The sequence below is a fragment of the Cetorhinus maximus genome, chromosome 6 (assembly GCF_964194155.1).
Source record: "Cetorhinus maximus chromosome 6, sCetMax3.hap1.1, whole genome shotgun sequence".
NCBI lineage: Eukaryota > Metazoa > Chordata > Chondrichthyes > Lamniformes > Cetorhinidae > Cetorhinus > Cetorhinus maximus.
Window position 1 is genome coordinate 153070982 of NC_135884.1, and position 25727 is coordinate 153096708.

Consider the following 25727-nt stretch of genomic DNA (forward strand, 5'->3'; position numbering starts at 1 on the left):
CCAATGTCAGTCAGCGAGCAGAGACGACACATGAATGAAACTTGATGCAGGTTAGAGTGCGAGGTAGCAGAGTTTTGGCAGCAGAGGTTTGGCAGCAGAGTTTTGGCAGCAGAGTTTTGGCAGCAGGGGGTAGAATATGGGATCCAGCCGGCCGTTGCCTCAGAAGGATCCAGTCTTGAGGTATCAAAAGCAATAGATGAAGGTTTCAGTAGGAGATGAACTGAGGCAGAGGCAGATAGGGGTTATGATACAGAGGTGGAAGTAGATGGCCTTGGTGATGGTGAGTCCTCTAGTAACTGCATTAGGCTTCGTAAATGGCTAAATAAATGGTTTCCCTCCTTCAGGTACGCAGGCTGCTGGTCAATGGGAGTGAATATTATTCGTTAAAGTTAGTAGCAGATTGGGCGAAGCTATGGTGATATTTTGTAGAGATATACTTGAGGGTAGAAAATAAGAAAGACTTGCATTTATGTAGCACCTTTCACATCCATAGGACACCTCAAAGCGCTTTACAACCAATGAAGTACGTTTGAGGTGTAATCACTGCTGTGATGTACAAAACATGGCAGCCAATTTGCACACAGCAAGCTCCCACAAAAGTCAATGATCAGGTAATCTGATTTTAGTGATGTTGATTGAGGGATAAATTGTTTGCCCAGGACACCCTAAAGAAAGACTCGCTTTGTATTTCAGATTTATTAACTGAATTCAAATTCTACCAGCTGCTGTGGTGGGGTTTGAACCCCTGCCCCCAGAGCGTTAGTCTGGGTCTCTGGATGACTAATCCAGTGACATTACCAGTACACCACCATCTCCCCTCAAATTCTGCCCAGAAGCGACCTTTACATGTCCAATATTGGCCACTTAAGGGTCTCAATTGGGGTGGGGTTGGGTGGGTGACCCTAGGCCTTGCCCGCGCACCCCCCCCCTCCCCCCCCACCCCTGTAAATCTGCGGACAGGTTGGGGATTGGTGGGAGGGCAATGGAAAGGCCACCCAGGGAATTTTACTGGCAACCCCCACCTGCAAATCCACTGGCGGGGGCCTGTAAAAATCTGCCCTGGCTCACTCCTTTCTTGGCCGACTTGGTAAAAGGTGCCAAGCAATGTTTATGGTGCCAAGCAATATTTATGATTACCCTATCAGCTGGGTTACGAGAGCATCAGCTGTGGCTCAGTGGATAACCCTCTTTTCTCTGAGTCAGCAGGCCACAGGTTCAAGCCCCACTCTGACTTGAGCCTATGATCTAATTGCATGCGCCCAGTATGCAGTACCGAGGGAGTGCTGCTCTGTTGGAAGTGCCATTGTTCAGATGAAGTGTCAAGCTGATGCCTAGTATACCCTCCCAGAAGGGTATAAAATCTCACATAGTGGTATTTGGAAGAAGATCAAAGGAGTAACGGTCAATGCCCTGGCTAGTATTTATCCCTCAGCCAACATCAGTGAAAAAACGGACGTATCTCATTGATATTTGTGGGAGCTTGCTGTGCATAAATTGCAACATGGCTGCTGCATCATAACAGGGGCTACACTCCAAGGAGTACATCATTGGCTGCGAATGGCTTTGGGATACCCTGAGGTTGTGCAAGGCTGAGGGGGATTTAATCGAGATCTTCGAAATTACGAAGGACTTTGAGCATAAAGCAGAGAAGCTGTTTCCAGTGGCCGGGGGCTCAGTGATCACTGAGGACACAGCTTTCAGTTAATTGGTAATGAGAACTTTTTCTAACCACAGGAAGTTATGATCTGGGAGGCGCTGCCTGAAAGGGTGGTGATTCAAATAATAAGTTTCAGATAAACGCTTGAAAAAGAATCAATGAAAGGGATGTGCAGAAAGAGCAGAAGGAAAACCCAGTTCAAAATTGTCAAACCCCAGTAAAAATCAGTAATACTGGCACCAGCGATACCAGAGTTCCACTGTAAGGTATACAAGACCAGTTCAGACGAGCTTTACCGGTATCCTTCATTTCCAAGGGCAGGATTTTGCCCTTGGTGGGGGTTGCTCAGCGGGAGAGGGGTGGGAGGGGGCAGGCCGGAAGCTGACCACCGCCCGCGATAGGCTCTGCGCCGCGATATCATGCGGGCGGGCCAATTAAAGTCCGCCCTGCGTGGATGGCGAGCGGGAGGTGGCGGGGGGGGCGCAGGGAGGAGTGCGAGCGGGCTTAGCGCGCGAAAGAGCCCTTCAATCTCCCTGAGGCACAGAGGCCACTTGGCCTTTTCGCCTGCCCGCCAACCGTTCACGGGTTGGACGGACAGTGTAAATTTGAATTTAGTTAGATTGTTAGTGGCCTTAATAGGCCTTCTAATTATCGACTCCGGCGCCCGCCCGCCGAATGAAATACCGCGAGACTGCGCGGTGACGTCGGGGTCCGTGCCCGACATCACAACGCGCCATCTCACACTTGGCAGTGTCGGGCGCCTGCCCGCACGCCAAGCGTTAATATCCTGCCCCCAAGTTTTGCTGGTCTTTCCTTAGAGGGAATCTTTCATAGAGCTGGCATGGGCATGAAGGGCCTAATGGCCTCTTACTGTGCTGTATATATGATTCAAAGATGACTAGCGTCAACAGGAACCCGGACCGGTGAAGGGTGAAATTCAATTGGGGCCATAACACGGAACAACATCAGAATGGGAGGGCATGCAAAGAGGCCATTCTGCCCATCGTGCCTGTGCCGGCTCTTTGAAGAGTTGCCTAATTAATCCCAGTCCCAGCTTTTTCCCCATACCTTTGTAACTTTTCCACTTTCAAGTTTATATCCCGTTCCCTTTTGAAAGTGACTGTTGAATCTGCTTCCACTTCCCTTTCAGAAAGCGCGCTCCAGATTATAACAGCTTGCTGCACATAAAAAAAAATCTCCACATCCGCCTGGTTCAGCCTTTTGCCGATTATGTTGTTGGTAACATATTGGTCACCTGTTACTGTGCTCCGCCTGTATTTCTCCCCCCAAGATGGATCTCATCCCAAGCATTTGTTGGATGTTGGTGAGAAAATAACCCAAAAAAAGTCCATGCAATTAAACCTGCTTTGTATTGCCCCTGTTATGCCTTAAAGACAGAAAAGCAGACAGCACAATGTTATATGCACTCCTGCTTAAGATATTCAAAGTGTCTAATTTCTAGACATTAATCATCGTTTCCAATGAGAACAAATGGAGCCTCTTGGATGATCTCCATCATTCTGTAATCTATTTCAATCCTCGCTGCTTGCTGTATTATAACGTTCAATACAATTTACTTTCTGATAATCAGGTTAAGTAAAAAAAAATATGCAGAAGATGGAGCCAGGGAGTTTATTAAATGATAGGCAAGTGAAATTTAGAGTTTCTCGGACAGTGCCCTCCTGGCCTTTAACTCTGGAAGGTTTCTGTACATTAAGCTTTTAAGCCTTCGATGTGCTTTTCGCATCAACCCTCTGCCCTTTCATTAAAGGCAGCCTGCACACTGAGCAGCTCCATCAATCACTGTAATAGGTGCGATCCTCGCTGAGTCACACTACCTTTAAATTATTCATGGCTGCAATTAAACCATCCTGAAGGCTTCAGCGGCCATTTTGCTTTATATTCCCTGGCCAGAGAAAAGAAAACCTCTTCTTAATGGCTTCATTACTTGAAAAAAAAGAGTCTTGCATTCTTAAAGCGTCCTTCGCGAACACTGGCTGTCTCAAAGCACTTCACAGCTAATGAAGTATTTTTTGAAGTGTAGTAACCATTTTAATGTAGGAAACTAATTTGCGCACAGCAAGATCCCAAGAACAGCACTATGACAACGGCCAGATAATCTGATTTTACATTATGTTAATTTAAATGGAAACAGAACTTCTATTGATATGCTACTATTTATTATCCCAAACTACTTCACAAGACCCCATGAAGCCTCATGGCATCAGGTCAAACATGGGCAAGGAAAGCTCCTGCTGATTACCACGTAACGCCTTGCCCTCCTCAACCGATGAGTCAGTGCTCCTCCATGTTGAACACCACTTTGAGGAAGCACTGAGGGTGGCAAGGGGGTGGAATGCACTCTGGCCCTCCCGCGCTCTCAGGTGAAGGTAGAAGATCCAGTGGCACTCTGAAGAGCAGACAGGGTGTGCCTGGCCAATATTCATCCCTCAATCAACATCACTAAAGGAAACAGGTTATCTGGTCATTTCTCACATTGCCATTTGAGAGAGCTAGCTGTGTGCAAATTGGCTGCCGCACTTCCTACATTACAACAGCAGCCACACTTGAAAAATTACACTTGAAAATTGGCTGTAAAGAGCTTTGTAATGTTTAGCGGTCATGAAAAAGGCTATATAAATGCGAGTCTTTCTTTTTTTATTTCTAAAACATCATGGAATGTTTAACAGGCACCTGAACTACCGTTGTGAGCAGGAAGGGCCTTGGCTTAACACGTCAACCAAAAGACATCACTTCCAATGTTGAAGTCAGCTGTGTCCCAGTGAATCGCACTCTCACTGTTGCACATTCAATTCCCAGTCCAAGCACATGGATATAATCTAGGCTGATACATCCAGCGCAACACTCAGATTCGATGGTACTATTTTGAAGAAGACCGGGGAAGTTCTCCCCAGTGTCCTGGGATCAATATTTATCTCTCAACCAACATCACTAAAATAAAACCAAAGACTTGATCATTGTCACATTGCTCTTTGTGGAAGCTTGCTGTGCACTAATTGGTTTCCACATTTCCTGCTTTGCAACAGTAACTACACTTCAAAAGTTCTCCATTGGTTGCAAATACGTTGAGAAGATGCAATATAAAGACAAGACCATAAGACATAGGAGCAGAAGAAGGCCATTCGGCCCATCAAATCTGCTCTGCCATTCAGACAAACTTCTTCCTTTCAGTGCTTCCATTGGAGTGTCAGTCTGAATTGAGTAATTGAAGTGGGTCTTGAACCCACAACCTCTGACTCCAGAGATGAGAATCTTACTGCTTAACCACATTGGTACAAATGGTGATAGATTGGAGATGTTGGAATCTCCCCTCCACATACCTCCAGGGTCGAATTCTCTCAGTCCCAGCAATAACAGGAACATTTTCAGACACATTGACCTCAGAAACTAGGGAAAGCTCATCCTTGTTTTCAATAAAGCCAACAGCCCCTTGAAGAGTGGTGCTAAGTGAAAAACTATGACAGGTGAAAGCAGGTAACCGCACTGAAAGTGCAGTGGGATATGGACTGTAAATGCGCCCAATACCCTTCACTTTAAATGTGTGAAATTCCTGAAAGGGCCTGAGTATGAGAGATTGTATGTTATCCTGTCAGGTAACCCCCTCTATCCTGTACGTTACCTTCTGTAACACACTCTATCCTTTACATTATCTTCTCTAGTTGCCCTGAGAGGGTGATGTTGAGCCATCTAACTGGCTAGGCCACTTCATAGTCAACTATATTGCATTTATGTGGTCTTTTTCATGACCACTAAACATTTCAAAACTCTTTACAGCCAATTTTCAAGTGTAATTTTTCAAGTGTAGTTGTTGCTGTAATGTAGGAATTGCGGCAGCTGTGGAACTGAAATCACATATAGCCCTAAACCAGGTAAGGATGGAGGTTTCCTCCCTCAGAGGGCATTAGTGAACTAGCTGGCTTTTTTCACAACAGTTCGACATTTCATGGTCACTATTACTGTCAACAGCTTTTCCTTTCCAGATGTGTAAACCAAACCAAACCTTTGACATTCGATGGCATTACTATCACTGAATCCCCCACTATCAACATCCTGGGGGTTACCATTGACCAGAAACTGAACTGGACTAGCCATATAAATACCATGGTTACAAGAGCAGGTCAGAGGCTAAGAATCCTGTGACAAGTAATTCACCTCCTGACTCCCCAAAGCCTGCACCATCTACAAGGCACAAGTCAGGAGTGTGATGGAATACTCCCCACTTGCCTGGATGAATGCAGGTCCCACAACTTCAAGAAGCTTGACACCATCCAGGACAAAGCAGCCCGCTTGATTGGCACTACATCCACAAACATTCACTCCCTCCACAGCAGTGTGTACCATCTACAAGATGCACCGCAGGAACTCACTATGGCTCCTTAGACAGCACCTTCCAAACCAACGACCACTACCATCTAGCAAGAAAAGGGCAACAGACACATGGGAACACCACCACCTGGAAGTTCCCCTCCAACTCACTCACCATCCTGACTTGGAAATATATCGCCATTCCTTCACTGTCGCTGGGTCAAAGTCCTGGAACTCCCTCCCTAACAGCACTGTGGGTGTACCTACACCACATGGACTGCAGCGGTTCAAGAAGGCGGCTCACCACCAACTTCTCAAGGGGCAATTAGGGATGGGCAATAAACGCTGGCCCAGCCAGCGATGCCCATGTCCCATGAATGAATTTTAAAAAAAACAAATTGAATTCCGAATCTACAATAGTGAGATTTCAATTCACAGTTGACTAGCTTGGTAACAAAACCACTGCACTATACTGTACCCTCGAAACCTCACACGTGAAGGAAGGACACTTGGGTGAGGTAAGAGAGGCTGTTTAGTATCAAGGCACCAAACCCAGCATGTGTTGGAACCTTTAGGAGAATAACTTATTGAGGAGAAAGAGACAGAGAAGCCGGGGCCTGAGAGTTGAGAAAGTGAGGGAAGGTTTAATAGCGGCGATCAAAATCAGGAAGGGTTTTGGTGGAGTCAGCAAGGAGATACTCGCATGAGGGTCAGTAATCAAAGGGCTCAGATTTAAGATAATTGGTGGAAGGATCAGAGAGGCGATGAGGAAAAGCTTTTTTTTTATGCAGCAAAATGTAACTGGCTGCCTGAAAGGGCGGTGGAAGCAGATTCAATAGTAACTTTTAAAAGGGAATTGGATAAATAGTTGAAGTGGAAGAATTGCATGGAGAAAGGGACTAATGTATAAAACACTGGTTTGACCTTAGCTGGAGGATTATGTCCAGTTCTGGGTGCCACACTTCAGGAAGGATGTGAAAGCGTTAGGAAGAGTGCAGAACAGGTGCATGAGAATCGTTTTAGGGATGAGGAACTTCAGTTACGTAGAAAGATTGGAGAAGTTGGGGCTGTTTTCCTTGGAGAAGACAGGGCTGAGAGGAGATTTGACAGAGGTATTCAAAATCATGAGGGGCCTGGACAGAGTAGATAGGGAGAAACTTTTCCCATTGGTGGAAGGATCGAGAATAAGAGGGCACAGATGTAAGGCAATTGGAGCAATGGTGACGTGAGGAGAAACGTTTTCACACAGCAAGTGTTTAGGATCTGGAATGTGCTGACTGAGAGTGTGGTGGAGGGAGGTCCAATCGCGGCATTCAGGAGGGAATTGGGTTATTACCTGAAAAGGAAACATGTGCAGGGTTACGATGCGAAGGTGGGAGGATAACACTAGGGGCAGCATGTTCCCCCTGTCTGGGGGGGATGTGTGGGAGTGGGCACAGGTTCCCAATCGGGGGAGCGCTGCCATTTTACATGGGCGGGCCAATAAAGGCCCGCCCAGTGTGACGTCTGCCCGGAAGCGCTGTGCGCTCCCTGTGCGGGTGGAGGCAGGGGGAGGGGCGGGATTCCCTGAGCAGGGAGTGCGCTGTTTCATGCATGCGCGCGAAAGAGCGCACAGGTCTCCCTGAGGCAAAGTGCTGCCTCAGGGAGATCAGTGTTACTTTCAAAAACCTCATTGAAAATGGGAAAAAACTGAAGGACACGTCCCCTCATGTGAAACTGTCACATGAGATGGGACATGTCCATGACTTTTATTTAAAAATTTTCGTGAAATTTTAAATCTTACACCAAACTTCATCCCGCCCGTGGATGAGGTTTCACGCATTATCCGAAGGCCACTTGGCCTCCTCGCCTGTCCGCTAACCTTAAGGTTGGACGGGCAGGCCTATTAAGTTCATTAATTCGTTTTTTAATGGCCGTAACAGGCCTTTGACAGTTCGGCGGGTACACAGCCGAATCAGGTTGGGACGCCCGCCAAACTGAAAATCTAAATGACGCGGGGTGACATTGGGACGCCCGCCCGACCTATCCCCGCGTCACTTTACACATCAGCGAGCGGGCCCCGCCCCCACTTGCCGACCGGAAAACGCTGCCCTAGGTGAATTGCTCATTTGGATAGGAAGTGCAGACACAATGGACTGAATGGCCTCTTTCTATGCTGCAACCATTCTGTGATTCTGCAACTGGAGAGGTTTCAAAAGGGCCAACACAGGCATGATTGGCTGAATGGTCTCTTTCGGTGCTGTATAACCCTATGGTTCGAGGTTTCTAAATTTGAATCGTTTTCTGGAGCCAGGCAAGGGGTATTATACATCCCACGGCTATCGGATTTCTATGAGTGTGCATCTTCTGTCAAGGAGAATTGTTTAAAATTGATCCAACCAGCTTTGGACAACCAAGTGAGATAACAATAAAAAGTTGAAGCACTCAATGCCCCTTGTACAGAGACTTGCAATCACAGAGACTGAAACAAGCCAACATGTTTAGAGTGTGAAGAAGTTTAAATGAGCAATGAGACTTGTGACAATCCCCTCGCCCTTGATTTCCAGTCGAGATTTTAATTGGATTTCAGTCACATATTCACAAGGTTTCGAGGGACAATTAATCATCATGCAAATTCATGTGCCTCATGATTCATTGCATTAATGACTGGGTTCTAAAGCAGGAATTAACTATTCTCTGTCAGGAAAATATCAGCATTCCAGATGATCTATGTTTACAGTAAATATCCAAACCCAAGAATATGACTTAGTGTGTTTGATGGGGACGGTGTAGAGAGAGCTTTACTCTGTATCTAACCCCGTGCTGTACCTGTCCTGGGAGTGTTTGATGGGGACAGTGTAGAGGGAGCTTTACTCTGTATCTAACCCCGTGCTGTACCTGTCCTGGGAGTGTTTGATGGGGACAGTGTAGAGGGAGCTTTACTCTGTATCTAACCCCGTGCTGTACCTGTCCTGGGAGTGTTTGATGGGGACGGTGTAGAGGGAGCTTTACTCTGTATCTAACCCCGTGCTGTACCTGTCCTGGGAGTGTTTGATGGGGACGGTGTAGAGGGAGCTTTACTCTGTATCTAACCCCGTGCTGTACCTGTCCTGGGAGTGTTTGATGGGGACAGCGTAGAGGGAGCTTAAAAACAAAAAGCTACTGCGGATGCTGGAAATCCAAAACAAAAACAGAATTACCTGGAAAAACTCAGCAGCTCTGGCAGCATCGGTGGAGAAGAAAAGGGTTGACGTTTCGAGTCCAACATGACCCTTCAACAGAACTGAAGTATAGTTAGGAGAGGGGTGAAATATAAGCCGGTTTAAGGTGGGGGGCGGGGGGAGAGAGAAGTTGAGGGTGGGGTCTTCTCCACCGATGCTGCCAGACCTGTTGAGTTTTTCCAGGTAATTCTGTTTTTGTGTTGAGAGGGAGCTTTACTCTGTATCTAACCCTGTGCTGTGCCTGTCCTGGGTGTGTTTGATGGGGACAGTGTAGAGGGAGCTTTACTCTGTATCTAACCCCGTGCTGTACCTGTCCTGGGAGTGTTTGATGGGGACAGTGTAGAGGGAGCTTTACTCTGTATCTAACCCTGTGCTGTACCTGTCCTGGGAGTGTTTGATGGGGACAGTGTAGAGGGAGCTTTACTCTGCATCTAACCCCGTGCTGTACCTGTCCTGGGAGTGTTTGATGGGGACAGTGTAGAGGGAGCTTTACTCTGAATCTAACCCCATGCTGTACCTGTCCTGGGAGCGTTTGATGGGGACAGTGTAGAGGGAGCTTTACTCTGTATCTAACCCCGTGCTGTACCTGTCCTGGGAGCGTTTGATGGGGACAGTGTAGAGGGAGCTTTACTCTGTATCTAACCCCGTGCTGTACCTGTCTTGGGGGTGTTTGATGGGGACAGTGTAGAGGGAGCTGCACTCTGTATCCAAGTAACGAGACATGATTTTAGGATCTTCGTGTCTTCTGTTAATAAAGGGGACTTAGGTTTGTCCCAAACACAACTGTTGACTCTCCGTTTCCAACCTCAAGGCTGCTTCAGCACAGCTGCATTTGTGATCTCAGAGCTGAGAAAATTGTTCCAAACAGGCTGCTCCCCTCTGGTGAGTGAATCAGATCCTCTGGGGACACCTGTTAGAACAAAGAAAGTGAAAAGGGGAGGCAAGTTGGTGGGGGGTGGGGGGAGTGGGGGAGCTGCTGCTCTGTTCAAAGTTGTGCAACAAACCCGTAGATCCATTTAAGAATAAAAGGAAGTGGAGAGACCATGAGCAACAAAGAGATAGAGGTTGTGAGAGTGGGGGTTGGTGGGACTGAGGTGTATTTTGTTTAGTATATGCAAATACCAGATGGCAGGAGGAGATCTGGATGGATCTTACACTTCATCAGCCTGTGATTTAAATTAATGGCAGGGTAGGCTGAAGGGGCTGAATGGCCTCCTCCTGTTCCTATATTGCTGTGTGGAAACTTGGCTGCAATGATTATGTGAATAACAACAATCAGTGCACATCAGACATAATTCATTGGCTGTAAACAACATCAACATGCATTTGCGTAGCACCGTTAACTTAATAAAAAGCCCCAAAGTGCTACACAGGAGTATTATGAAACATCATTTGAAGGGCGAGGCCATGAAGGGAATTACAAACGTGGATGAAAATGCGACCAGGAGCCAGTGCAGGTTATTGAGCAGATGGTGACCGAGACTTGGTGTGAATTAGGGTACCGTACGACGTAGGAGTGGAAGTAGGCCATTCGGCCCGTTGAGTCTGCTCCGCCATTCAATGAGATCATGGCTGATCTGCAAATCCTCAACTCCACTTTCCTGCCTTTTCCCCATAACCCTTGATTCCCTTCCTGATTAAAAATCTGTCTATCTCCGCCTTGAATATACTAAACGACCCAGCCTCTACGGCCCTCTGCGGTAAAGAATACGGGCAGAAAAATTTTCGATTGGTTCTGGAGGGTGGAGTGAGAGAGGCTGTGCAGGATAATGGAAGACAAACCTTATGGATGTTGGGTCATTTATCGTCTAGAGATGTCAATGTATTTCTATCTATTGGCTTTGTTCTGAACTCTTGTGCTCTTCCTCCCTCTCTGTGCCAGCTATGAAGACTGTGTGGGACACGGGGCGCCAGATTTGTACCTCCCAGAGGAAGACCCTCCACCATATTCCCTGACTGACCCATGGCAAAGGAGCGATTCCACTCACCGGACCCCCTCTGAGGAAGAAGCCAACCCCCAGAGAAGCGGGGATCCCACAAGCGGCCCGGCCATACCCCCCAATTATCAGCAGGTGGTCTCGTCCGTCTCCTCGACCTCACTGCCCCCGGACCAGGCACCTCCTTATGAGCGGGCGGTCTACAGCAGGCAGGAGGTGGCCCTGCCGCTGATCCCGCTCGGTGGGCTGAAGGACACACCCGAGGAGTGCAGGCCCGTCTCCCGCACCATCGTGTAAAAAAAAAGTCGGTCCGCGCAGGTACGGGAGTAATGAAGAGAGGAGCGACGCACATCCCATCCCCCAACGCCTCCCACACCCCTCCCCCGGCACAGTGGAGCGTCAAGGAAGCTCGGAGAACCAGGGAACTGGGAAAGTGCGTCGCTTTTCGCCAAGGGAGACGGGCACAGCGCACGGGAGTATTTCGAAGCCTCTCAAACCTTCCAAGAAAACATAACCCCGCTCGAAATGAGGTGTTGCTCAAATACTGCAAACGACCGAGTTAAAACACCTACTTGGGGTTGTCCCGGCTCTGTCTCGGTTGGGAGCGCTCCTCCCGAGTGCGAGTCAGGAGGTTGTGGGTTCAAGTCCCACTCCAGAGACTTGAGCACAAAATCCAAGCTGACGCTCCCAGCGCTGAGGGAGTGCTGTACCCGCCACGGGGTGCTGGCTTTGGGTTGAGTTGTTAAACCCAGGCTCCGCCTGCCCCCTCAGCCAGATGTGAAAGGTTCCCCCCACCCAACCCCGCTGAGCATTATCTGAAAAATAGAAGGGAATTTCACCCCAGTTCCCCAGCTAACATTTACCCTTCAACCAATATCACAGAGAAATAGCGATGACCTGGTGATTAATCTTATGACTGTTTACGGGATCTTGCTGTGTGCAAATTTGCTGCCGCATTTCCTACATTACAACAGTGACCGCACTTCAAAGGGTCCTTCGGTGACTGTGAAGTGAGATGGGATGCCCTGAGGTTGCGAAAGGCGCTATAGAAATGCAAGTCTTTTAATAACACGTCAGTTATATATCCTCCCTTCTCACGTTGATGTTTTTTGTGACAGCACCTCCTGTCTCCTCCTCATGAAGTCCCTAGTGCCCCAGGAATGCGGAGTGATTAAAATCTACCGTTTGTACCTTGCATTGTAATATGTGCTGTACATAAAACAGAATAAAACACAATTTGTGCACACAGCGCTTGTTTATGCTCTGTCAAATGTTTATCAGCCTAAAAAAAAAACAACTCTGGCGAGTAAATGTTGCTTCTTTGGTTCTTGTTCCCCTCCTCCTCTTGAGCCAGGAATTTCTCGATTGTTTGGTGCGATCTCAGTCGGCCGCAAGTTCCACTCTTGGGTTCCATGCAAAAGTGATAAGCTGTTCCACTGTGGTTGGCCTCACCCCACACTGCCCTCACCCGATATCTAATTGAGCGAAGAGGAATTCATTGGCTGGTTATCGTGAGCCCCCTCCCGCCCCCAGAGTCCAATGGCGCTGAGGTCAATTGTAGCACAGCTGCCCGACTAAAACCAGTTGACTTAAGTACAGAATCCAAGGCCCAACTGCCAACCAGAAATAAAGGGGATAGAATCCCAGGAGTCGTTAACACTTAAGACTGTACAGGATTTTTCCAAAATCTGAAATTCCAATATACACCTCCAGGAGGCAGAGCTCCCCTTCCCACAGGAGCACCAGCTGTGGGAGCTTGCTGTGCGCAGATCAACTACCAAATTTCCTAGTGTTCCCAATTCTGACTGGATGCATTCCTGAAGGGCAAGGGGAGGGGAGTGAGGTGGGGGGAGGGGTAGAGAAGGGTTGGAGGAGGGGAGGAGGGAGGGGGCGGGGGAGAGGGGTTGGGAGAAAGGGTAATGAGGAAAGGAGGGGCAGAGGGGAGGGATGTGGGTAGAAGGGGTGGGGAGGGTCGACTAGGGAGGGGTAGGAATGGCGTAAAGGGGCTGGGGAGGGAGGGGTGAAGGGGAAATAGGGAATAAAATCAGCCACTTGTAACTCATTACATAAACCAAGTGTCTGAATGTTAAACAGGATGTTCTGGCAAGAATGAACCACAAAAATCACTTCATAGGATTCTGACAGAAATCCAAGAGATTCCCTTTAATGTCTCCTTTTTTCTCCCCTTCTATTCTTTAATGGAATGTGGGCATCGCTGGCAAAGCCAGCGTTTGTTATCCATCCCTATTACCCTTTGAACTGAGTGGCTTGTGAGGCCATTTCAGTTAGCACGTTGCAGTAGGTCTGGAGTCACATCCAGGATAAGGATGCAGATTTCCTTCCCTTAAGGGCATTAGTGATTCAACAATCATTTCATTACTGAAACTAACGTCATATTCCAGACTCATTCATTGCATTTAAATTCCACTGGCTGCCAGAGTGGGATTTGAACCCATGTCCCCACAGCATTAGCCTTAGGCCTACTGGATTACTAGTCTAGTGACATTACCACAACACCACCATCTCCCTTGCTACCGGGCAGCTGAATAAATGGCATAAAAACCTCCCAGAAACTGATTGCAGAGAGGGGGAGAAACATCACGTTGGATGGAAGAGAGCTTCTCGAGATGGACCTCGCTGGCTCCGGCCTAACACCTCGGTTTGCTCAGGGAGACCGAAGAGAACTGAAGAACCTGACGCTTCCAGCTTCATCCATCCGATGTCTGGATATGCACCTGAAGTCCCGTAACCTCCAGGGCTATGGACCAAGTGCCTGGAAAATGGGATTAGGCTGAGTGGGGGTGGGGGGGGCAGGGGCTCGTGTTTGGTCAGCGCAGACATGATGGGCAGAGTGGCCTCCTGTGCCTTAAATTTTCTAAATATCTGAAAAGGAGGCATGTGCAAGGGTGTAGGGAGAGGGTTAGGGGAGTTGGAGTATGCGAATTGCTCCTTCGGAGAGTCGGCGCTGACGCAATGGGCCGAATGGCCTTCACCTGTGCTGTAACAATTCTATGATTGTCCACGATTCTGGGACCAGTAAACCATTCTCACTTGTTTCGGGTCTTCTGTCTGTTTAGCTTATTATGCATCTCAATTGTTGCTTCTTAATAAACTGCTTTAAAATCACCTACAACTTTGACTCTGTTTTGGATAATCTGTGACTCCCAAATCAAAATCCTGCAGTGGGAGTGATCCCGATCCAATGATCCCGATCCAGTGATCCCCATTGCGGGTTGTGTATCTGTGGATGTCGGCTGAGAAGAGGATTAGGCTGGGCCACGAGACAGGTTGTGTATTCACTCAGAACATCATGTTCTGGGCCCCATCCCCAGTTTGCTGGTCTTAGCCAGTACAAGAATGGGGTCAGCTACAGTCAGCCTCAGTGCTATGGGGGGAATCTGCTAAATCCCCTCCCCCACCCCAGCCTTTGCTTCCTCTCAAGCTCCAAACTCTCCAGAATAATGTTTGCAGGTGGACATCAGTTGAGGAAAGAATCAGATTCGGGTGTGGTGCCCTCTGCAGACGAATAGCCACCTGGCACTTGCTGTCTAGTTTCATGCATTGAAAGAATGGCCACTTCTCTGAGGCGTTGGAGGAAACCAAGCATCAGCTGTGGGACCCCTGCATGAGTCAATCCCTTCAGGAGAGGAGGGGAGAGTCAGGGATGGGAGAAAGAAGGGGGATATTCAAAGGAAGGAGAGTTTATTAATTGTCAGGGCTGTGACGGTGAAATGCTATTTCAGAGAATTCAGGACACTGGTAAGTAACCAGTCTCAGCCTGCCGCAGACTTCAGTTCCCGTTAATACTGGCTCAGTTACTAATGTGTTTGGAGAGTGAGTACTGGTTTACTTTTATTTAGTACTTCAGGGACACCCTGAGCGAGTAGAAATGGAAGCTAAATAGATTCACTTCATCACAATTATCATCAAACACTTCTCAAAAAAAAACAGTTCCTGTACAAACATAATCCATCTGCATTTCCATAGCACCTTTCACAACCGCAGGACATCCCCAAAGTGCTTTACAGCCACTAAAGTTCTTTTGAAGTGTAGGCACTGTTGGAATGTAGGCAGCCAAATCGCACACAGCAAGATCCCACAGAAATGAGACAATGAATAAATAATCTATTTTAGCAATGTTGCTTGAGAGATAAATATCCCCCTGCACTTTTTCAAATAGTAATGTGGGATTTATTTTTACTTCCATCTCAGCAGGCAGATGGGGCCTCAGTTTAACATCTCATCCAAAAGACGGCACCTCTGGCAGTACAGCTCTCCCTCAGTACTGCACTTGGGGGGTTGAACTCACAACCTTCTGACCCAGAGGTGAGAGTGCCACCCACTGAGTCACACCAGACACCAAAAGGGTTCAGTCTTGTTAAGCCTGTAACTCAGTTCCTCCAATGACTCGGTGAGGTGGAACAAAACTGTGCAGAATAAGAAGAATCCGAGATCCATTCGATATTCAGTTGGCTGGTCACAACAGAAGGGGCACTACTGTGGAGCTGAGAGAGCGGGGGAATCCTAACCACTGCTGGGTTTGTGTCTACACGTCGGGTGAGGAGGACAGGGCCGGTTGGGATATTCCTTCCAAGGTCAAATAGCCTTTCAGTTGCCCAGCTAGCGTGAGAAGAATGATCAGCTGGGTGAAGTACCAGGGGAGAGCAGTGACTGTGGAAGTGTATCTCATTCCTACTAAATAACACAAATGCAAGAGGATGGGAAAAGTAGTCGATGCAGGATTAAAGCGATTGGCTGAGGGAAGATAGCTGGGCGGAGGCAGGGAGGAGACTGGTGACTCAGCATCACCCTCTAGCAGAAGGGTGTGATCAATGCAGACTGACAGCAAAAAGCACCAGGACATAGCAAACCACACCTTCAGCAGCTTTAGACTAGCCTGCTTCACTCTCCCAAATCTCCTGTGTGTGCGAGTTTTCTTTTAATTCATTCCTGGAATGTGGACATTGCTGGCAAGGTTAGCATTAATTTGCTCAATTCTAACTGCCCCTGAAACAATGGTGGTAGCCCCTCTTCCTGAACCACTGCAGTCTGTATATATATACTGTCTAGCAGTTTGACACTCAACTGCTGGCTAAGTCACTTCAGAGGGCAGTTAAAAGTCAACACTCCAGGATTGTCCCAGTGTCCCCAAGAAATAAAGATTACAGGATATTGGACTAAACAGCGACGTGGGACAAAGCATGATTGCTCTTGCAAAGAGCTAGCAGAGGCAGAGTGGACCAAATGGACTCCTTCTGTGCTGTAAGTTTCTGTACTTCTGTGAATCTCCTGGACAACTAAAATCAGTTTCTCCACCCACAAAATACCTAGAATACTTTTTTGGACAGGAACACCTTCACCCACAACTCACTCACCATATTGGAAATATATCACCGTTCCTTCACTGTCGCTGGGTCAAAATCCTGGAACTCCCTCCCTAACAGTGCTGTGGATGTACCTACACCACAGGGACTGCAGTGGTTCAAGAAGGCAGCTCACCACCACCTTCTCAAGGGGCAACTAGGGATGGGCAATAAATGCTGGCCCAGCCAGCGAAGCCCACATCCCGCGAACGGATAAATACTAAATAGGTTGGCATGTTCAAACTATTTCAGCCTGTGCCCATGTTGCTAAGAAGCCAGTGTCCATGTTCTTGCCAAGATGGTCAGGGTCAGCAGGCTGACTGACCAGTGTTCGTGGGGAGGGGGAAAGTAGAGGAGGGGCCCACGGCCGCTCCCTACCCTACCCTTGTTCAGCGTCCACAAGACAGGAGCAGGATGACAGCCAGGAGCAGAACCCTACCTCATTCGTGCTGCCTCACCTAAGCACATTGAGACCAATTGTGGTACCTGCGTGCAGCCTGGCCTGAGATCGTAGGGATAGATAAGGGCAGAGATCAGCCAGGATTTAAATGAAGGGCTGAACAGGCTAAAAGGGCTGAACTGCCTCCACCTGTTTACATGTCACTATAGGAAGGAACAGGTGGAGGCCATTCAGCCCCTCTAGCCCATTCCATCATTCAATCAGACCAATGCTAATCTAGACCCCACATCATTTACCTACCTTGGATCTGTGAACTTTAACACTCTAACCTGACAAAAATCCACCTATCTCAGTTTTTAAATGTTCAGTTGAAGCCCCAGCCTTAACAGCTTCGGTGGGAGAGATTTCCAGGTTAGCACCATCCCCTTGTGAAGAAGTATTTCCTGATATCACCCCTGATGCTCTAATTTTAAGATTATGCCCCATTTTTCTGGACTCTCAGCGTTAGAAACAATGGTTTCTATCTGCACTATCAAATCAAGAACACAAGAACATGAGAAATAGGAGCAGGAGTAGACCAGACAGCCCCTCGAGCTTGCTGCACAATTCAATCCAATCATGGCTGATCTTGGGCTTCAACTCCATTTTCCTGCCCACTCCCCATGTCCCTGAATTCCCTGAGAGGCCAAAGATCTGCCTATCCCAGCCTTAAATGCATTCAACGATGAAGTATCCACAACCCTCTGGGGTAGAGAATTCCAAAGTCTCATAACCCTTTCGAGTGAAGAAATTTCTCCTCATCTCAGTCCTAAATGATCGACCCCTTATCCTGAGACTGTGCCCCCACCCCAGTGTTTAGATTCCCCGACCAGCGGAAACAATCTCTCAGCGTCCACGTGAACCCCTTCAGAATTAAATCCTTTAATCAATTAACTCAGCACAGGATTGAAGTTATCAATAACCTGCACCATAAGCCTCAATGCCAGACCTGGTGACACATTTACCCGCTGAGATTTGTTCTGTTGATGTTTGGTGAAACTGGGGTCAATGCCTAGGTGGGTCAGCATTCACTGGCTCTCCTCCATAGGAAATAAACTGAAGAGGATGTGATTTAAAAGCTCCACTTCTAACTTACTCAGGTGGCTCAAGCTATTTTAAGCTCATGCATTTATATTTGCACTCACTGCTAATGGAATGTCAACCTCGGTTCAGTTGGTAGAATTCTCACCACCGGGTCACGGGTTCAAACCTTACTTCAGAGACTGGAGCACATAATCTACACTGACATCTTAATGCTACACTTTCAGAAATTGTTACCTCTCAGATGAGTTGTTAAACCGAGGATCCAACTGGCCACATAGGTGGGTGCAAAAGATCCCCCAGCGCTGTTTGTAAGAAGAGTAGGGGGCTGTCCACAGTCTCCTGGTCAATATTTATTCCTCAAACAACATCATTAAAAATGGATCTGAGGCAGAAAATTCAGCAAGTCATGCAGCATCTGTGGAGAGAGTTAGTGCCTCATGTCAATATAGGTTCTTCCGTTATTCCGGAGATATGGATCAGCTTTACTCACTCAGTAATATTCCCTCTTGATGTCAGAGAGATGCACATTTAAGCCCCATCCCAAGCCATGAACTCAGTGCATGAGTTAAACATTTTATTGAGATCTTAAACCAAAGCCTCGTTGACCTGTTGGAAGTACACAGGTCCTTCCAGTGTGTGGGTGAAGAGGGTTAACACGCTTTCCACTTTTCTGTGCTTCTCGTTTTCAGCCCCCACCACTGGCTGGCAGCAATGTGAAAATCAGCCAGATGTGTAAGTCTCTCCCTGTCAGTACAGTCTCTCCATCAGCAAGTCCTCAGCCAGATGTGTAAGTCTCTCCCTGTCAGTACAGTCTCTCCATCAGCAAGTCCTCAGCCAGATGTGTAAGTCTCTCCCTGTCAGTACAGTCTCTCCATCAGCAAGTCCCCAGCCAGATGTGTAAGTCTCTCCCTGTCAGTACACAGTCTCTCCATCAGCAAGTCCTCAGCCAGATGTGTAAGTCTCTCCCTGTCAGTACAGTCTCTCCATCAGCAAGTCCTCAGCCAGATGTGTAAGTCTCTCCCTGTCAGTACACAGTCTCTCCATCAGCAAGTCCTGAGCCACGTGTGTAAGTCTCTCCCTGTCAGTACACAGTCTCTCCATCAGCAAGTCCTCAGCCAGATGTGTAAGTCTCTCCCTGTCAGTACACAGTCTCTCCATCAGCAAGTCCCCAGCCAGATGTGTAAGTCTCTCCCTGTCAGTACACAGTCTCTCCATCAGCAAGTCCTCAGCTGCGCCTCCTCATGGCGACACACGGAAACCGGGTCCCTCGAGGCTTCGGGCAAAAGCTTCAGAGGAACTCGGAGGAGGTTTGGCCCCAGACACGCAGTGTGTGGGCCCACTGGCATGTGGACAGGCGCTGGCACTCATGTACCAAACTCCCAGCTGTGGGCGAATAGCTCCACTGCCTTGTCGATACCTCAGGAGGGTTGAAGACTGAGGGAGTAAAACCCTGACCTAAAATCTGGAGTGGAGCCCAAAGAGGGACCGATGTCTCAATTCCTCATCTATCTGGCAACTCCTGGAACCGGGCCGGTGCTTTGCTTTCCTTTGGACTCAACCAGGGAGGTTGAGAGGGGGTCCCTGATGTTTGGGCAGCACAGGGTCTCCATAGATTTTGCCTGGGCCCTGGAGAGGACACTCCAGTTTCAGTGCAGAGCATTAACAACAGTTACGAGTGATAAGCCCAACTCGATTGGCCTAGGGAATGGGTGCTGTCTCCCATGGTGGTGCGAGGGAGCCATCATGTATGACTGGTCACACCCACCTCAAGTCGAGCAGCCCCCCATCCAGTAAAGTGCTAACGCACCACGGTCCATCTGTTCCATGGATACTTGGAGTTTGGTGTCTCTGTGCAACATGTGGACCAAACCCACCACACCGGCAAACAAACAAAATGAAAGAAGATGCCGACTCTTCGATTGGCAAACTGGGATGTAAGGATTATGTACACAGGATTGACCGATGACTTGCAGCTGGTAGATAACACGGGCAAGACAGCCGTGATCAACATGGAACTTGGCAGGCTGAACATTGACATAGCTTCCCAATATCAGACCAGGCTAACAGAGAGCGGAGCACTGAAAGAAAAATATCACACGTTCATCTGACAGGGGGAGAGTTCAGAGGACATGTGTGAGCAAGGTGTAGGCTTTGCTGTAAGGAACTCATTACTCTCGATGATAGACCCCCACCCACACGAATGGCTCAGTATGTGTTCTCTCCATCTGTCTCTCAACTCTAACAGGGCCAGTTAACCTCATGGGTATTTATACTCCAATGCTGTGCTCCACTACAGAGATGAAAGGCCAGTTCTATGAGGAACTCAACAGAATCCCTGAGTCAGAACATCTTTACCTACTGGGGGATTTCAACGCAATAGTGGGAATGGGCCATTGGGCACCATCCTCCTGCCTCGGACATCAACTGGTAAAGATAAATGAGAATATGTACATATGAACACACGAACATACAAATATACAAACAAGGAGCAGGAGTAGGCCATTCAGCCCCTCGAGCCTGATCCGCCATTTAATAAGATCATGGCTGATCTTATAGTAACCTGAAATCTGCATCCCACCTACCCCCGATAACCTATCACCCCCTTACTAACCAAGAATCTATCCACCTCTTCCTTAAAAATATTCAAAGACCCTGCTTCCACCACCTTTTCAGGAAGAGAATTCCAAAGACTCACGACCCTCTGAGTGAAAGAAATTAACCTCATCTCTGTTTTAAATGGGTGACCCATTATTTTTAAACTATGACCCCTAGTTTTAAATTCTCCCACAAGAGGAAACATCTTCTCCACATCCAGCCTGTCAAGACCCCTCAGAATATTATATGTTTCAATCAAATCGCCTCTCACTCTTCTAAACTCCAGTGGATACAAGCCTAGCCTGTCCAGCCTTTCCTCATAAGACAACCCACCCATTCCAGATATTAGTCTGGTAAACTGCTTCTAATGCATTTACATCCTTCCTTAAATAAGGTAACCAACACTGTACACAGTGCTCCAAATGTGGTCTCACTAGTCCCCTGTACAACTGAAGCATAACCTCCCTACTTTTGTATTCAATTCCCCTCACAATAAATTATAACATTCTATTAGCTTTCCTAATTACTTGCTGTATTTGCATACTAGCCTTTTGTGATTCATGAACTCTCTCCTCCATCCCCACCACCTTTCCGGTTTCCCCCTTTTTTTCCCCAATAATTTATATAGATTTTTCTTTTCCCACCTATTTCCATTATTTTTAAATGTATTTCCATCCATTGTTTTATCTCTACCTTTTAGCCTTTTTCGATTCCTTCCCCCCACCCCACCCCCACTAGGGCTATCTGTACCTTGCTCGTCCTGCTTTCTACCCTTAATTAGCACATTCCTTAGATAATATCACCACCTTCAACACCTCTTTGTCCTTTTGTCTATGACATCTTTTGGTTATCTCCACCTATCACTGGCCCTCTATCCAGCTCTACCTGTCCCACACCCCCCCTTAAACCAGCTTATATTTCACCTATTTTCTATTTTAACTTAGTTCTGTTGAAGGGTCATTCGGACTCGAAACGTTAACTGTGTTCCTCTCCGCAGATGCTGCCGGACCTGCTGAGTTTTTGCAGCTATTTTTGTTTTTGTTTTGGATTTCCAGCATCCGCAGTTTTTTGCTTTTATTCAATTAAAAAGCTCTCTGCAAACTCGAGATAGGATGAACTCAAAAGGGTTCGTTTATTTGCACACGCTCAAAACACAAAAAAGAGGGTTTGCAACATCCCCCCACCCCCCACACTTTCAGATAGTAAAGAGAGGGGTAGAGAAAAGAAAGGTTTACAATACAGAGACCACAGAGAAAAAAAATATTGTTCCACGTAGGTTCCAGAGCCCAGAATCAAAGTCCAATGATGTATTTCCTTCATGGAGGTTGGCAGGGCTGAAATACGATGCGGTATAATTCACTTTTCTGGCGGTGTTGACTTCACACGATGAGAAAGGCACACAGAGATGAATCAGTCTTGCAGGCCTAGGTACAGAAACCCAGCAGGAGCAGCGTAGACGGGGGTCAGGTGTCCAGCCTAGGCCTGAGCTCCTCCGGTGTGGCCCGCTGGTTAGGCAGCAGACTGAACGTTTCAGTTCAGCAAAGCGATATTACTTCTTCTGTAAGCCAGACGCCCATGCCTCTTGACTCCCCACTCTCCACCATCTTTGACAAAGGATGTGTATCAGTCGTGAAGAGATGTTAATGTCTATAATGTTATTGGAAATTATTTTTAAATTAGAATTATGTAGTAGGGTCTGTGTCTATGTGTGTGTCTGTGTGTGTGGCTTAACTGGATTAAAGCCATTAGTCTGGGTGTTTTGATGTATGGTAGTTTTGAGATATTAAATAAATAAACATAAGGAGGAGGAAGTAAAGTGTAAATTTGCATTTGTTGAATAAACCATTCAAAAGAATGGGTAAAATCTTGCACCCGGCTGGGAGACTCCAAGCAATGCGTTTGTTTTACTAATAAAACTAGTGGGATGAAAATGTTATTGTTAGAAGGCGTGATGTTAAAAGCTTAGGATATCATGGAAAATGTATATTCAAAGGGAAAGCTAGGTATAAACAGAAATGAGTTTGTGTGTGTAAGTCAGAGGCATTTAAGAATCTGACCAGCCGCCTGTCACCCTACAATTGTGTCTGCAAAGGAACCAAATTGAAAGGAACCACATTTTGATTTCATAAGGTCAAATGTGCTTTGCCTGGTATCTGTTTAAAGTCTATGGTTTATTGTTGCCTTGGCAAAGATGGGAGTGATTAATTTGGGGATTTATTTAAAAGTTATTGTGGTAGTCATTTGTAGACATGTGTATGTGTTTAATTTGTTGTTAAATTAATAAATGTTTAATTTAATTTTATATAAAAAAAACCTTTGGAAGCTCAGCGGTCTTATTCCTGAATTCAGAGCTGCATTTCAAACATACCAGTTGAGATTATAGATTATGACAGTTGTTCAGGTTTCCCTCTGGGATTTAAACAACTCAGACTTTACCAACTGCTGTGTCATACCAGTATCCATCATCTGGATTCCAACAACTGTTAAATGTCTCAATCATTAGGAATTGAAAGCAAGGTTGTGGGTCCTTTGTCTTAGCAGATGATCCATCTCCTTCAGGCCAGGCTGGGTTATTAAATGCAGATGGCCTTGTACACCTCTCTTTGAAATTGTGCTGTACTGTCCATAGCGGGTCGTTAGTGGTTCCTCAGAGATAACGAGGTGTGGGTTTTCCTAAAACTACCAAGTGACTTCTTTTGTTCCAGGCCCACAGTCAGACACAGTTTTAACCATTTTAAAGGACCCTGTTCAGTTTTTTTTTAATTTAGAAATAGCAATGAGCATATCTATGTATATTTTATAAAAATATACTGTGTGAGGTCTTAATCCTTCTCACATACCAAGGCTGAAAGAAAGCTGTTCAACCTTGTTCAAACCCAAAACAAAAGTGGGCCAAGTCCGCAGCAGGGAGCTGCTCTACACTGTCAATGCTGCACTAACATTCCACACTGAGGAGCACCTTCAGCAGCAAATGGACAGACTCTCTCGCACCTGTAAAGAGTTTGGTTTGACCATCAGCATCAGGAAGACAAGTTTCATGGTCCAGGATGTTGTCATACCACCATCTATCAGCACTGACAATGTGACACTGGAGGTTGTTGATAATTTCACATATCTCAGCTCCACAATCACCAGCAATCTGTCACTTGATGCTGAAATCAACACGCGCATCGCAAAAGCTGCAGCTGTTGTGTCCAAGTTGAGTAGGAGAGTGGAGAACAACAGCAACCTGACCGAGAACACCAAACTGCGAGTTTACCAAGCCTGTGTCCTCAGCGCGCTCCTCTACAGCGGTGACACCTGGACAACATACACTAGGCAAGAGAGAAAGCTGAACATTTTTTACCTTCACTGTCTCAGACATATCTTCGGCATCGCTTGGCAGGACAAGATCACCCACTCAGAGGTTCTGGAACATGCTAATTCTGTCAGCATAGACTCGCTGCTAAGCCAATGTCTGTGCTGGCTGCATTGGATCATTGGATCGATGAAGGCCATATACCCAAAGACCTCCTGTAAGGTGAACTGGCCAGCAGGTCATGACCTCCTGTGTGTCCATACCTCCAATACAAGGACACCTGCAAGTGAGATACGAGGATGCTGGACAGAGTAGATAGAAGCTTTTTCCCAGGGTGGAAGAGTCAATTACTAGAGGACATAGATTTAAGGTGAGAGGAGAAAACTATAGAGGAGATGTGCGGGGCAAGTTTTTTACACAGAGGGTAGTGAGTGTCTGGAATTCGCTGCCAGAGGAGGTGGTGGAAGCAGGTACGATAGTGGTGTTTAAGAGGCAGCTTGACAAATACATGAATAGAATGGGAATAGAGGGATACGGACCCCAGAAGTGCAAAATGTTTTAGTTGACGGGCAATATGATCGGCGCAGGCTTGGAGGGCCGAAGGGCCTGTTCCTGTGCTGTATTTTTCTTTGTTCTTTGTTCTTTGTTCTAACACAGACAGCTGGGAGATAGTCGCTGACGGCCGTGATCTCTGGAAGCTGACTATCTGGAAGGGCATTGGAAGAGGTGAGCAGAAATGAAATGTTCAGCTAGTCGAGGAGAGAGCCCAGAGAAAACAAAGGCCAGTGAATCGTGCACCTTCTCAGCCCCACTGTCTTCCTCTGCAGCGAATGCAGCACAGACTGACATAGCAGAGTGGGGCTCCTGAGCCACACCAGACAATGTTTAACACAGAGTTGACCACCGCCATTGCCTTACGAGATGGAAGGCTGTCATTAAACCAAAGCCCTAACTGTGTGGTCCAGGTAGAGGTTAAGGCTTGACACTGCCTCTCCCTCAAGTGAGAGTAGGAAATTCTCTCTGCCCTCTCGGCCAATATTCCTCTCCCCCAACCAAAACAAATTAACAATACCTATTTTGGGATCTTACTGTGTGCAAAATGGCTGCTATATCAGCCCATGCAATAGCTGTCAATGAAGTAAATCATGACATGGAGCATTTTTATTCATGGGCTTTTTCAATTTATAGATTTATTTAAAGTGCACTTTGTCTTGTTTTATGAAGCACATAGCAGCTCCTTTCCTGCAGGTGGCACTCATGTGCCATCAGAGGATGGGGAGCTCAGCACCACCCCCCAATGGCAATATTGTGGAACTGCAGGCCTACAATGCCAAAACAATGCGGGTTGCAAAACATAAGGAATAGGAGCTGAGGGGGTGGGTACACAACCCCCGAGACTGCTGCACCATTCATTAAGGTCATAGCTGATCTTCTACCTCAGCTCCACTTTCTAGCACTACCTCCATATCTCTTAATTCCCTTAGTACCCAAATAATCTATCAATCTCAATCTTGAATGTCCCCAACAACTGAACGTCCACAGCTCTCTAGGGTAGAGAATTCCAAAGATTCACAGCCCTCTGAGTGGATAAATGTCTCCTCATCTCAGTCCTAATTGCCTGACCCCTTATTCTGAGACTGTGACCTTGTGTTCTAGATTCACCAGCAGCTATCCTGCCAAGCTCTTCGAGCTCATCTCTCATTTCCCTCAACTCCAATGATATTAGCCCATTCTGCTCGGAGCTGTTTTGGTTCTGTTTTGAGAATGTCAGAATGTACCACGACAATTCCCTCGATGTTGGAACACAGCACAAATTCCTTCACTAACTGGTTGGATGCTGTTAAGCTGGTTTTATCCTATCGCCCCCA

The 25727-nt window shown here is 47.1% G+C and overlaps 1 protein-coding gene across 2 annotated transcripts in view; it reads left to right on the forward strand.

The window, feature by feature from the left end:
* The window catches only part of bean1 (brain expressed, associated with NEDD4, 1), a 100616-nt gene extending 88253 nt beyond the window's left edge, over positions 1–12363 (forward strand). For both annotated transcript variants that reach the window (XM_078542994.1, XM_078542995.1), the window contains one exon: positions 11066–12363. In XM_078542994.1, the coding sequence (XP_078399120.1) occupies positions 11066–11417 (352 nt within the window). In that variant the 3' untranslated portion in view covers positions 11418–12363. The remainder of the gene's footprint in view (positions 1–11065) is intronic.
* The last annotated feature ends 13364 nt before the right edge of the window (positions 12364–25727 follow it).